Genomic DNA, 14,455 nt, shown 5'->3' with positions numbered 1-14,455 from the left:
TGGACTGCCAGGACTTCAGGGAAACGCCCACTGGGTGGCAGAGGCGGAACAAACCTAGCTGGCATGGAAGACCTATCACTAATTTCCTGAGACCCTTCCGTACTGACATCCACAGATGCTGGGAAGGTTTGCATTCCCACAAGCAGTGCGTAAGTGTTCAACATCATACACACCTTCACCAGCATGTGTCCTAGCTAGCTGAGGTGAGGCAGAATCTCAGTATATGCTTCTGCTGTTTGAACCCAGGGCCTCCTGGGTAACGGGCAAACACTGCCTGAGCCACACCCCAGGCCTCACTTGCCTAACAACCTATGGACATTCATCTTTACTGTCTGTCTCTCAAACTTTGAGAGCAACCTATTCATTTCATGAGCGCATTTACCCATTAAGCTGTTTTAATTTCTATTTAATTTGTTTTAGTTGTTTCTATATTCTGGATTGTTTGACAGTGTGAGAAATGGAACTCAGAACCTTTTTTACACAGAGCGGGCAAGCATCTAACCACCAGACTACACCCCAGCCCAGAGGTGGCACCTACACCCCAGCCCAGAAGGTGGCACCCAAAATTAGACTAAGGGCTCAGATGTGCACAGTGAACCTCCGAGTCAGTCTGGGTCTCTGTAGGAATCAAGAAAGAGGGCAGCACGGAGTGGACCAGGAAGTCCAGCCTCTGGTGGCTGTCATCCGCCTGCTCACCATGGAAGTTGCTGAGAGTCAACTTTCATGAATAGCAAGGGGTTAGAAACTAGCCAAACCCCTGAGACTAACACTGTGTCACACTATGGTATGTAGGGGGTCTGAGTAGCCACATCACCAAGGGACGCTGAGGACACAGAGGCTCCAGAAGGGGCATCGTGAGGAAATGTCCACTGTGAGCTGATGCTGAGATGGCGGGCCTGCCTGAGGTTCTCAGCTGCTCAACAGGTAACACAGGTGACATCTGCCTGTTCCCTGGCCACCCAACTGCCAAAGCTCACACCTGAGGATGGCTGCTGGGGAGGCCTCAGGAGGCTTTCATGGAACTGGAGCACTGTGTCATAAAACATCCCTAATGTGCTCATGTCCTAGCTGCTGATATTCTCAGAGGCTATGGACCCAGCCGGAGAAAGCCAACCTGAAGGCATGGGCCTTTACAGGTGCTGCCTGACCACTTTCCCTCAGCTTCCTGTCTATCCCGATATGAGCAGCCTCCATTACAACTGGCTTGTATGAACTAAGCAGGCCTGTCAGGCCAGCCCCACAAGGATGAGCCACAGTCTCTGAGCCCATGAGCCTACCAGCCACTCTTGAGCAGCTTCTGTCAGGCACTGCATCTCTACAACACAGATGTGACTGAAACTCCAGGCCATACTGCCAGTCGTTACTGAGGAAAACTGGCCCCACAGCCAGGTCTAAAGTGCAGAAGACAGCCTTGGCTTTGGTTTTCTTATTTGATTTGAGGCAAGAGTCTCACATAGCCCAGGCTAGCCTCAAGCTTGCTAAATCGCCAAATAATATGAACTTATGAACTTCTGATCCTCCTACCGCCACTCCCTGAGTGCTTATGATGAGTGTTTGCCACCTCACAGGTGGCTCATGCACGTGAGGCAAGCACTCTACAGAATGAACTCCATGGTTCCTTAAGACAGGGTCTTGCTATGTAGCTCAGGCTAGCCTTGAAGTCACTACTTTGTGGCTACTTCCAGGCAGCAACTGAAACTCTGGGATTCCAATTAATACCGAATGCACCAACACACGAGGTCCCAGTGCAATCCTCACGTGAGGATGAGGGATATGAACTCAGCCTGTGCAGCTGCTGTGTCAGCAAGTGCAGACGTGCCGGCCGGGCCAGGAACCAGCCTCCTCCTACAGTTCGGAAGGCGTCCTTGTTCACACAAACTTTCATCTGCCCAGGCATCCCTCTGTAACATGCCCTAAGAAAGCCATTCAAACATAAACCAGGTGACAGCAGCAGCCCGGGACTTTCTTCAAGCACAGAAGGCAGGAAGCAAGCTGAATGGTGGCTGTTTGGGGGACAGTTTAATCAAGAGCCACACAACACAGCTGAGGCAGCACCGCGACCCCCATCCCACAGCTGCACATGTGCAAGAGCACACACGGCCACACTAGCAGCTGTTGAGCAGCTAGTACAAAACTGGCTCTCAAAACCTGCACACAAGTCACTAGAGTGTGCATCCACAGAAGACAGACTAATGTGGAAGCCCACAATCCTCTCCTGGTCATGGATTCAGGCTGGGACATTCAGAGACAGAAAGGATAGTGGTAGAAGTCACCATGGTATTCTGGGACATGGTGGGGGTGGGCAGAGAACACAGCATGCCACATGGAGAGTGGCCTGGAGGCAGACCTAGCCACTAACAGCAGAGGCCTCTGGGCCACAGATCCTTGGCAAAGAGTCAGAGAGCGACAGTGAGGGGTGCATGGGGCCTGCAGGGCAAAGGCACAGAGGCTGGAGAGAGCGTGGCAAGTTCCCAAAGTGTATGGTGGAATGGGGGCGAGGGTGGGCTGGTGGATGTTTAGCAGACAGAAGGACACAGTGCCACAGGGTGGGACACCGTTGCAGTGCCCAAGGAAGCCAGTGAGCTGGCTACAGGGGGGTACACCCAAGCTCTCAATCAATAGGACAGAGAGAGGCTCAGGGACAGAATGGGGGACTTAAAAGAGGGCCAGAAGGCTCATGGGAAGGGACAGGCTTCCATATTCATGCAATAGGGAGATGGAGGGACAGGAACTCCTTCTTGGGCTGGCCAAGGACAAGAGGCTCTGGGAGGCTCTGGAGGGCACAGCTGTTCACCGGCTGCTGCCCCCGCCCCCACCGCCGCCCTGGCCACCGGCATCTGGTGCTCCCGACATCATGAGGAACAGCACAACTGGAATGATGTACATCCACTGCAGGCAAGACAGGTGGACAAAGAGATAGGCAGAGAGGAAGGGAGCTAAGTGATGAAGCTGGCCCAGGGCCACAGAGGGGAGGGGCTGGGTCCCCTAGTCACTACAGGCAGGACCAGGGCAGGGGACAGGAGGAACAGGAGGGCATGGGCAGAGGGCAAGGCAGGCAGGGGACTGGGTCCTCACTTAGGCCTCCGTTGGCGCTGGCGCAGGCCCTGGGGCAGCAGGACGCAGGGCTGTGAGCAACACGGCCCCCCCCAGGATGAGGTACCACTGAGGAGGGAGGAGGCAGGTCAGCAGCCTGGCCATGGGAAGGGCCAGCCCTCAAATAAGTGCAGAGATGCAAGGACTGAGGTTTGCCAGACCTCAGTTCCTGAAATGAGGGGCTTCTGAGGCCCCTAGGGGAAAGGGCTTGGCTCAGTGTCTACGGCCTCAACGCCCTCCCACCTCTCCCTTGAACCCTGTTGGCCTTGTTGGGGCTGGCACAAATCTCCAGCCTCAAGGGATGGAGTACTACGTGCACCAGCTCCTCAGGAGGGTCTCCCCTTCACACCCCAGCCCACTCAGGAAGCCGTTACAGACACCTCAGGCTGGCAGGCTGCCCTCCTGGGCCCTTCTACCCCTCCACCTGCAACCCGCTGCACCTACTCCAGTGCTATGTGCTTCCAGGCCCTGGGACCCGATGAGTCCAACCTATTCACCCCTCACTCCTCTGAACACGGGGCTGCCCCTTCCCTCCTGGCCCTCCTGCATGCGTGCCCACAGCTTTCCTGTCCACATCCAGCCACCTTCTACACGGCTCTGCTCCCAGCAGGCCTGGGATGCCTGTACCTGAAGATTCCCAACCCAGCCCAGGCTGTTGGGCTTCCAGAGCCACTTAGCCCTGGACAACTCAGGTGGGGTCCACAGCCCTCAGCCTCCCACAGTCGAGACGCAGGCCACCTCAGGGGGTCAAGGAGCCACACTCACATATTTGGCAAAGAAAGACTTCTGTTCCTGAGGGTTCTTGGCCTTCTGAGCCTGCTCCATCTCCAGGCGCTCAATGAAGGCCGCAGTCTCTGGGCTAAACATGGGAGGGAATGGGCAAGGTAAGGGCGGAGCCGCAGTACCTGGGCACCTGAGGCCACCAGTGGCCTGGTCTCCCTTCAGCTCTCACCCTGGAGCAGTGCCTGGAGGCCGCAGCTGAACAGATGTATTGAACAGCTCCAGGTCCTCGTCTTCCACCTCGGAGCCCCGGCAGCCCCCAGGGTACACCACCACTGACAGGCCCACCACGTTGCCAGCGACATCCACATGCAAGGTCAGCTGGTCTGAGAGGTGTGACTCCATCAGGGAGCACTGTGGAAGACAGGGTGAGGTGGGGGTCAGAGAGCTACCCACACAAGCATTCTCTAAAACCCCATCCCCATCTTCAGGTCCCTTGGGGACCATCACTGACTGCAGCCATTCACGTTCCTCAGGGCCCCACAGGAAGGGCTCCAAGAAGGCTGGGGACATTGAGGCAGGCAGGAATGAGGATGCAGGCAGTGACTTACCGCTGGGACAAAGGAAGACACATGGCCGCCAGCTTCTGAACCGTCAAGTGTCCCGGGCCGCCTTGGGACCCGGACCCTGTAGAGGCCACTGGCAGCAGCCACATCCTGAAGGTTATACAGAGACCCATGAGCACGAGTGCCTGCCCACCAGGCTGGTCAGGAGAGTGCTTCCCAGCCTTGTCCTCACAGCACCTTCCACAAGCCCTGGCTAACTCTTCCCAGAGGGATGGCCTATCTACCAAGCGAGGTTAAAACAGCCGGGCTGCTCTACCCCAGTGGAGACACCACTTAGGACATCATCAACCACATCAGCTACAATGTGCATCCAAGCACTCCTGGGCCTGGATCCAGCCATACCTGATCCCCACCCTAAACACACCTAAACCCAGGTGCCACAAATAGTTGCCTGTGGGGGAGGCTAGGACAGAGAATCCCACAGAGAGCAAGCAGAGAGGCAGACAGCAGGCCTCTTGCTGCCTTTCTGCACCCAGAAGGCATCCAAGCACAGGGCCACTACAACAAAGCAAGTTTGCCTGACAATCTCACACTGGGCAGAAGTAAAACTGCAGCATGGCAGCTTCTGGTGGGAACAAGGACAGAGCCCACCCGAGACAAGGCTGACACTTGAAAGGAGCCTGCAGTCTAATGACAGCTGTTCCGGGCTCTCTCGTGGGCAAGGCTGGCTAAGCTAGGCACCGAGCCCATTCAGCTGTAGGAGCCTCACCCGGAGTCGGCCTCGCTCCTCCTCACTGAGCTGTCGCTGTGTCGCAGACAAGGTGCCATCCTGCTGGTTCCATAGCAGCGAGCCACGCTTCTGGAAGTTGGCTCCATCACCTGTAGGGGGACTGGGCTCGTTCACAATCACCTACAGTGTGAGCGGCTTCACTTGTTTGCTATTAGGTCCTGCATGGCCCCAGGCCTCGCTGACTCTGTTAAGGAGCTGTAGGCTAAGCTAGGGGCTAGCTAGTTCTAACAGCAAAGCTCACAGCCCCTTAAGTCAGGCAGATGTTGGGGCTGGCCCAACTCAGCCTTCCCTGAAAGAGGGGGTCTTGTGGTGCTGCCCCAGACCTCTTTCCTCTGCAGCAAAATGGGCCAATGCTCCCACCACTGCCTCACAAGACTAACTAGGGCTATCTGAGGGAGTGGAGGCAGGACAGAGGTCAGAGGCTAGAGAAGTCTGTTCTGAATGGCTTCTCAGCCTTTTAGCTAAGATCAAGTGTGAGAAGGCTGCTGTTCTGACATTCCCTCTTCAGCTGACTGGGTTGCTCCTACAGGTCTGGGGGCAAGAAGGAAATAATTATACACACAGAGACATGCATACATATACTTGTGTATGTATACATATGCAGGTGTCCAGATGTTACATGTGACAGTAACTTGTATTTAATTTCTATAAAAGAATTTAATTTCTACAAAAGAAATTAAATACAAGTTAGCAATAATACAAGATTACAGATTACAGAGACCCTGTCAAGACTGATAGCTGGCCATATGAGTAAAAGTCGTCAGGGGCCCTGATGGCTAGTTTTAATCTCCAACCTGACACAACCTACAATCACCAGAAAAGTGTCTCAGTGAGGGATGTCTAGGTCAGGCTGGGCTACGGGCATATCTGCCAGTGAATGTCTTGATCACATTCATTGAGGTAGGAAGGCCCGCCCACTATGGTGGCACCACTCCCTAGCTTTGGGCCCAGAATTATATTAAGTGTAGAGAGGAGGCTAAGCATAAGCAAGCATGTGTCCATTAATTCTCCCTGCTCTGGACTATGGATGTGCTATAACCAGCTCCTGCTCTGGACTACGGATGTGCTATAACCAGCTCCTGCTCTGGACTACGGATGTGCTATAACCAGCTCCTGCTCTGGACTACGGATGTGCTATAACCAGCTCCTGCTCTGGACTACAGATGTGCTATAACCAGCTCCTGCTCTGGACTACGGATGTGCTATAACCAGCTCCTGCTCTGGACTATGGACGTGCTATAACCTGCTCTGGACTATGGATGTGCTATCACCAGCTGTTTGACGTTCCTGATTTGACTCCCCTACTATGATGTAACTGGAATTGTAAAAGAAAATTAAACTTTAAATGTGAAAACTACAAGAAGACCTCCAATATCTATATGAGCAGGCAAAAACTATTCCATTCTGCCAAGTTAAGGCAACACAAAACAATCTTTGGGCATCTGCGTAAGCAGGTTATAAAAGCCAAGAAAACAATTAACCATATCATAATAAGTAGATGGTCACAGCTATACATTTTTGGGTGAGAGTCACTAAGAACCTATGTTTCAAGCACTAGAGTCAGTGACAAATGGCTAGTGGGTACCAAGTTGCCTGCCTGGCATAAAATAGTTTCTTTAGCCATCACACATGTACATTTATTATGTACACATGTATACATATGTATATACATGTGTGTGCATATACTCATACATTCATATAAATGCATATGTGTATGTTTATGATTTTCATTAACAGAAATGCAGCCCAGGACCTTGGGCCTGCCTGGCAAGCACTAAACCTTTGACACCTTGAAGCCACAGGTCTGGGACATCCAAAGACAACTTCTCTTCTCCTATCTGTGGTTTCGGCCCTCTCCACCAAAGGATATGCGTGAGGCTGAGGAAACACTCATCTTACCAATCTCAAAGGAATGCTCCAGCAGCAATGCCACAGTGCCACAGCCCTCTGCTTCCCGGCCATCAGCCCCAGCCTGCAGGAGAGACAAGGACCCCAAATAAGAACCACTCAAGCTCTGGGCAGGGAAGAATCCACTGGCCCCAGGAGAGAGTGACAGACTAAAGGACAAGCCTCAGCTTCATGCTCACATCTGACCACAGGTGCTGTCCCCAGGATTGCCCCTCACGAATATTCACGTCGTCAATTTCCATAGCACAAAGAAAACCCTAAAAGCTTTTACTCCCTTGTCCAATGCCCAGGTCATTATCTTTTTGTTGTTGTTTTGTTTGTTTGTTTGTTTGTTTGTGAGAGTCTCACTGCATAGCCCAAGCTAGCCTCTAATTCACAATTATTCTGCCTCCACCCCCTCCTAGTGCTGCTAACACAGGTCAGTACCACCTTGCTGTGCTCCCCAGGTCGCTGTCAAGCTTTTCACTCATGAGTTCACAGGCACTGGCTTCCTGGCACATGTTAATACCCTGACCATTCATATCATCAAGAAGTCCACTGCTCTCCAGTACATCCTACATCCTATACCTCTCTTCCCATATTCTGAAACAGGGTCTCACTAAACCACTCCCAGGCTGGTCTAGACCCAAGATGATCCTCCTGCCTACCTACGTCTACTGAGTGCTTGGGATAACAGGTAAGCACCACAACCATGACCTTAACGTTTTTGTGGTTTTTCTTTTTTTTTAATTGTGTGTATGGATGTTTGCTGCATGTACGTTATGTGCCCTGTGTGTATGCCTGGTGCCTAGTAAGCCAGGATAGTGTCCGATCCCCAGGAACTGAAGTCAACAGACAGTTGTGAGCCTCCAGGTGGGTGCCAGAAATTGAACCCAGATACTCTAGAAAAACAGTGAGTTCTCTTGACCCCCATTTTCCCAGCACCCTATTTTTGGGGATTTTTGAAACAGGGCCTTAGGTAGCCCAGGGTGACCTTGCACACCTAAGATGCACCCCACGCCAAGGCCTATGCCTAGATGTCTTAATTTCAAGCTTCTATCCAGGCATCTTACAGCACTCTGGCTCCTGAAGGACCTGGCTTCCTCATGCATACTCATGACTCCTACCCTAACGCAAGGGCACTGCTTCCCTGCCATATCTTTATTGTTTACTTACTGAGTCAGGGTCCCACTGTGTAGTCCTGGCTGGCCTAGAACTCAGAAATCCACCTGTCACTGCCTCCCGAATAGGGATACTGAAAGCGTACACCACTACACTCCCATTTTTGTATTTTTGAGACAATCTCAAGCAACCCAAGCTAACCTCAAACTCCTTGATCCTCCAGCCTCAGCCTCCCGAGCACCGAGATGAAATGCTAACTGGCACCTCTACCCCGCGCAGCCCAGATGCCAAGCAAACCACATCCTCATGAATATTCATAAGGGCCCGTCTAGCGCCCACAGGAAGCCGCCCCGCTCCGACCACTAGCACTCACCCCGCGCGCTGCGGCCCCGACACGGCAGCCGCTGCCTCGAGCTCTGCTAGGAGCCACGGCTACCATCAGCAAGAGCACTAACAGCCGGGTCACCCCGGCACCCGCGGCCACCATACCGAATCGCTGAGAAGAGCCGACCACCATACAGCACGCTAGAAAACACAGAGCTCATCCTGAGGCTCGTGCGCCTGCGCCGCACGCCGCGCCTGCGCACTAGCGCCCGTTCGCCTGCTCCCGCAGTTAAGACGGCCGTTTCTCCATCCGGGTCTCTAGGGCTCACGTTCCCGGTGACACGACCTGGGAGAGAGGTGACGTTCGTGACGTCACAGAACGCTGGGCCCCCTATTGTAAAGTCACAAGCTCTAGGCCCCACCCTTTATCTGTCTGTCCCTGGCTTCACCCGGCGTTCCTACCCAGGGCCGGGGCGTGGCGATGAAGGGCGGGCGAGATCTTAAGCCGCCTCCCGGCGGAGCAGGTGAGACCAGTTCGGAGGGGATGGAAGGTGACAAGAGGAATTCTGCCTGGAGGGGTTGGCCCTAGTGAGGGAGCCGGGGAAGGTATGGGACCAGCAATGCGGAGGCCGCTGCCCCTCGTGCGCCCTCGGTCAGAGTACTCGTACCTGGCATCCTGGGGTGGATGCCAGCCCTTCGCCCCTGCAGACCGCCCCCTGGCTCCAGCCTACGCCCCGTGCCGCCCTGGGCGCCTCCAACGCCACCTCCTGAGCGGCGAGTTCGACCAGCTGCGCGACTTTCCCATCTTTGAAAGCAACTTCGTGCAGGTGTGGAGCCCCGGACCTCCGACCCGTTGACGTACGAAGCCCCCATCATTTATTACTCTTTCAAACTCGAAGTGTTCCACGTTACCTCTGAGCCCGTTGGGCTTTTTATGTCTTCAGAAGCCTTTGTCTCAGTGTCCTTGACTGTACACACATATAGTTCTTGTCCTTTATCCTAAAGTCTCTGGCCCACAACCTTCTTTTTTCTTTTTAGGGGTAATGTGGACGGTACCCTGGGCTTCACCCATATTAGGCAGAGGCTTTACCCCTTAGTCACACCCCTAGCCCCGCACTGAGGGATTCTAGGCGTGTGCTTATATACTGAGCCACATTTCCCAGCCCCTAACCTACTGTTGATGTCCCCTAATTCATGACCTTTCACCGTCAAGATTCCCAACACCCGTCAGATCCCTGTTGAGTGCTGTTCTCCATCTATCGTGCCTCTAACTTCTGGCCCCAGGTGACTCGGTTTGGAGAAGTCGCCAACAAGGTCACCATGGGGGTGGCAGCCTCTAGCCCTGCCCTGGAGCTGCCAGACCTGCTGCTGCTGGCCGGCCCTGACAAGGAGAATGGACACCTGCAGCTCCTCGGGTGACTGCCCCCCAAGTCCCATCTTCCTCCAACCTCCCTGCCGCCATTTTGCTGCCCAGGCTCTGGAGACCAAGAACACCACCAGACCTCTCCACTAAGAAAAATGACAGGGCACTTCACAGAAGTCAGAGGAGATAAGAAAGGACAGCCCTCAGTGACATCACAGGGTCAGGATGGTGACTGTTTACACAATGCTTTCTGCTTTCCAGGTACCCCTCTGTCCCGCAAAGATAAAATAAGCTCAAAGACTGGCTGGGCCTGTGGCCCAGGGTTCCACAAAGTCAGGACTAGAACCTGAGGCTCTTCACAGTCCACTGTTCTGCTCTGCTCTTCTCATTGAAAACTTGTGAAAATCAATACCACCAAGTACAAACCTCACACAGAAGATCCCTTTCCCCAGCCTAGGCTGTGCCCCACTTCAGCTATGACAGGACACATGTACACATTTGTAGTACAGGTACACACTCTGGATTTTTGGAGACCTGAATCCTTTCTCATCCTATCTCAGTTCATGAAAAACAGAAAATAGAAAGAGGCCAATCCTAATGGTACAGGCCTGTCATCCCAGCAACTTGAGAAACTGAAGCAGGAGAATTACAACAGGCCAAAGTGAGCTATAAAAGTGGCAACCTGGACAACTTAGTGAGACCCTGTCTTAAGATGAAGGGAGCTGTGTGTGTGTGCATGTGTGTGTGTGTGTGTAAGAGAGAGAGAGAGACAGAGACAGACAGAGAGAGAGACCCAGTCAGAAGAGTATCTGCAGAGCAGGCATGAGAATCTGAGTTTGAATGGCCCCAGCAGCCATATAAGAAGCCAAGTCCCATGGTAACCCCAGTGCTGGGAGAGACAGAGATTGGCCAGTCCTTGGAGCTTGGGATCAGCCCGTCTGTCCAATCATTTAGCTCCAGGTTAAGTGAAAAACTCTCCAAAATGCGGTGTGAGAATGACAGAGGAAGGAAGATTCTTAGGATTAACTTGTGACCACCACATGCAAGTGCACATGCACATGCAAGTCACTCACCTATGACCGCCACATGCAAGTTCACATGCACATGCAAGTCACTCACCTATGACCGCCACATGCAAGTGCACATGCACATGCAAGTCACCTATGACCACCACATGCAAGAGAAGGGAGGAAGGAAAGAATAGAGGGATTCTTGCTGGACACAGTGGTTCACATGTTTAATCACAGCACTTGGGAGGCAGAGTCAGGCAAATCTGAGTTTAAGTCCAGCCTGAACTACAAGTTCCAGTCAGCCAAGACTATATGAGACCTTGTCTCAAAAAAAAAAAAGTGAAAGAAAAAAATGCCTGATTCACCCAATTACCTCCTTACCTAAGTGGAGGTCATTGCTCAGTTCTCTGCCCTGGTAAGATGTACAGTTTCCAACAACAGGCTTTGCTTATTAAATGCAAGCTTGGGATCCCTCTGACCCTGTCCTTGCCTGCCTGCAGCCAACAAAGTGGTACAAAACTGTAATCCCAGGACTCAGAAGGTGGAGACAGGAGGATCAGAAGTTCAAGGCCAGGCTCAGTGACACAACTAGTTGTAGGCCAGCCTGGGCTACTGAGTACTTGTCAACAAAACAAAGCCTGTTAGCAGTTAGCCCCAGCCCTACTCCAGGCTCCTCCTGGAACCAGGCTGAGTTAGCTTGACTCCCCTGTGCCTGGAACATTCTTGATCCCAGAGCTTAGGATCAATCCTGCCTTCACTGTCCTCTTTTTTGTGCCTCAGTCCCCTCATCTGGAATACAACAGGGTGACAGGACAGTTCTTCCTGTTTGTGTTTCATGAAGCACCAGGCATAGCATGAGCAGTGTGTAAATGTCACCTAGAGCTGTCACATTTCAGGGAAATCCAGTGTCCACTGGGGGACACCATGAAGCAGAAGGCATGTGTTACGTGTATTTGTGTGCACAGGAATGAAGAGGTTGGACACATCAGGTCCTATAAGCAATAGAATCAGCCCAGAGTAGGGTGTGGTGACCCCTTGCCGTAGTTACCAAACCCCAGAGTTATGAATGCAGGCCTTGCTGTGTGGCCCGAGCCAGGTTACTCTCTGGACTGTATCTTCCTTTCCTTTGTTGGATCTTGAATCTAGCTGAAGTGTGAGCAATTCATTTATTCAAATATTTTATAAGCATCCTTCCAGTGGTTAACCATATCAGGGGAAACAGCAAAATCAGCCCAGAGGTTGGAATCCAAGCCACTCACATCAGCCACTGGTGAAGTCAACAGGATAGATGGAGAACTGTCACGTGGAATGATCAAGATTATAAGCAGGCCAGGGGAGACTGCTCTGTCCCCCTTCCCTCAAGCAGAGAAGCTCTGGTCCACAGTGAGGACCCAGCCTTGACTTGATTGGGCCAAGCTAAGCATGGGGCTCAGGTGGCGATATAGGGATTCAAGGTACAACAGGAAGGTATAGCTGTGAGGAATTGGTGATAGGACAGGACCAGGATACAAGAGAGGAGGTTGAGGCAGAGATCTGGTAGCTGGCCACGGTAAGCATGACACAGCCCATCCAGTAGTGGGAATCCACAGTGGATGGCGACAGGACTAGAAACATAAGGCCATGACTGAGCCGCCCCTTCTCTCTTCAGGCTGTTTCCCTTGCAGTTTGTGCAGCTGTTTGTGCATGATGTGAGCCGCCAGCAGCTCAAGGTCAAGTTCCGAACTGGCCGTGCCTTTTACTTGCAACTGCGCGCTCCGCCAGAGACCCGGGACTGCGAGTTCGGCCGCTGGGTGCGGCTGCTCTACCGCCTGCGATTCCACTCGCCTACCTGTGCAGTGCCCTTCACGCACGAGGACACTGTGCCTGAGGAGGATGAGGATGAGGTCGAGGTCGAGGAGGGGCAGTTGCAGCCCCCGGAGGTGAGGGCGGGACCTCGAGCCCAGGGATGTTGGGCCAGGAAGGATGGAAAGGGACCAGGTAGGCCTGCTGGGGGCCTGGACCCCTGGGTCTGAGGGAGGAAGGCTGGATCCTGGATACCTGTGTCTGAGGGAAGAGGGCTGGGGCCTGGACTCCTGGGTCTGAGGAAGGAAAACCAGTCCCAGTCTCTAGGCCTGAGGAGAAAGGAACTCCTCTCTACTTCCATCTTCTTAGGGGTTCTAAGGAGAAGGCTATAGGCTCTGCAGCAGACTAGGGACTGTGTGGCTGGTATTGCTAGCCCAGGTGTCCTAAAAAGAGAGCACACAGCCCTCTCCTAGCCTCTGCCTGGCACCAAGTGGGTTCTAGGGAGAGAAGCGTACTCACTGAAGGAGTGAGCTATGCCTGGCCCTCCATGCCCAATTCCCTGAAAGGGGAACAGGAGAGGACAGTTGTGTCTTCCCAAGACACACACGGGCCCACCCATCTCAGACTCAGAGCCTCATGCTGGTCAGACTCTCAGATGTGCACTCTTCTTAGTTTCAAGCCACAGAGGCCAGACTCGACCCACAGGTCTCAGAACTCTGGGGGCTCTGACTCAGACAAGATCCTTCCCAGTCACCAGAGGACCAGAAATCAAGCCAGCTCAGCTCAGAGCCAGAGAAATGGATTTTTAAACTTAATAAAGATCAGGCTCTTAAGAACCAACACCCAAGCCCTGGTTCTTTGTGTCACAGTCACCAAGGCTACAGGCTGCTTCCAGGTCTTCCTCTAGCCCTCAGTGCCTTTGGTGCCTTGGTATGCAAGGGTTTTCCAACTGATTTCCCTTCTTTTCCCTCTGCTGGAGGTGAAATCCAGAGCCTCCACATTCTAAGGAAGCCCTCTACCACTAAGCCACACCCCATCCCCTCACTATGTGGTCTAGACAAGGGCTCTACCACCGAGTCTCCACGTTCTCTTTTCACTTTTCATTTTAATGTAGAATATCATTTAATTGCCCAGAATGTCTCTGGCCTTTCTCCCTCTGCCTCAGCCTTCCAGATAGCTAAAATGACAGCTGTACCCAGACCTGTCTTTTTTTTTTCTTTTTTTTTAATTTCTTTTTTTTTTTGAACATGAAATGCTTTTTTATAGCATGTTTTACAAGGGGAGGGGGTAAGAGGGTCCAGGTGGTGGAAAAGTACAAAATCTTCTTGGCCTGTGCCTTGAAACATGTCATGCAGACCTGTCTTGGTCAGCTTGGATGTGCTGTCCTTTGTGAGTGGTGACAGGCCTGTCTCCTCTCTGTAAGTAATGTTCAAGAGAATTCAGGCCACAGGGCATGAGCTTCACCTTTGACTCTTGTAAATGCCATGACAAGCAGTTCCCTCAGCAGAGACCATCTTCCAAGATGGCAACTTCAATGAGATCTGATCTTTAAGGCTGCCTGGTGGTGGTAGCTGTCCCTTGTCCCAAGAGTGACTAACCCCACCCACAGGGGACAAGAACTACAGACTCTGGAAAGACGGACACATGATAATCTGAGCAACAGTACTTTATCATAATGATCATTCTAGAAAGATGACTGCCATCCAAGAGTTAGAGCACTGGTGTCCAGCTTCTTTTTTTTTTTTAAGATTTATTTATTTAGTTTATGCATATGAATACACCACTGTTGTTCTCTTCA

General features: G+C 52.5%; 2 protein-coding genes across 5 annotated transcripts; one reads left to right on the top strand and one right to left on the bottom strand.

Annotated features, from left to right (window-relative positions):
* Positions 1 to 1,945: 1,945 nt before the first annotated feature.
* Emc10 (ER membrane protein complex subunit 10) lies at positions 1,946 to 8,809 on the bottom strand. 3 transcript variants are annotated; one of them, XM_028785804.1, is made up of 8 exons: positions 8,552 to 8,809; positions 7,069 to 7,141; positions 5,149 to 5,258; positions 4,425 to 4,529; positions 4,046 to 4,227; positions 3,859 to 3,952; positions 3,076 to 3,162; positions 1,946 to 2,889 (listed from the first exon to the last, which is right to left on the bottom strand). In XM_028785804.1, exons 1-7 carry the CDS (start codon positions 8,693 to 8,695, stop codon positions 3,076 to 3,078), a joined length of 795 nt encoding a protein of 264 aa, XP_028641637.1. In that variant the 5' UTR covers positions 8,696 to 8,809; the 3' UTR covers positions 1,946 to 2,889. The 3 variants fall into 3 exon arrangements, with proteins under 3 accessions (XP_028641637.1, XP_028641635.1, XP_028641636.1); XM_028785802.1 differs by lacking the exon at positions 3,076 to 3,162 and having other exon boundaries at positions 8,552 to 8,715; XM_028785803.1 differs by lacking the exon at positions 1,946 to 2,889 and having other exon boundaries at positions 2,898 to 3,162; positions 8,552 to 8,715.
* Fam71e1 (family with sequence similarity 71 member E1) lies at positions 8,775 to 13,495 on the top strand. 2 transcript variants are annotated; one of them, XM_028785807.1, is made up of 5 exons: positions 8,775 to 9,026; positions 9,211 to 9,329; positions 9,787 to 9,917; positions 12,524 to 12,794; positions 13,330 to 13,386. In XM_028785807.1, exons 1-5 carry the CDS (start codon positions 8,984 to 8,986, stop codon positions 13,384 to 13,386), a joined length of 621 nt encoding a protein of 206 aa, XP_028641640.1. In that variant the 5' UTR covers positions 8,775 to 8,983. The 2 variants fall into 2 exon arrangements, with proteins under 2 accessions (XP_028641640.1, XP_028641639.1); XM_028785806.1 differs by lacking the exon at positions 8,775 to 9,026 and having other exon boundaries at positions 9,111 to 9,329; positions 13,330 to 13,495.
* Positions 13,496 to 14,455: the final 960 nt, after the last annotated feature.

The sequence above is a fragment of the Grammomys surdaster genome, unplaced genomic scaffold (genome assembly GCF_004785775.1).
Source record: "Grammomys surdaster isolate TR1022 unplaced genomic scaffold, NIH_TR_1.0 125349, whole genome shotgun sequence".
In the NCBI taxonomy this organism is placed as follows: Eukaryota; Metazoa; Chordata; class Mammalia; order Rodentia; family Muridae; genus Grammomys; species Grammomys surdaster.
This window is presented reverse-complemented; position numbering and strand designations above follow the sequence as displayed.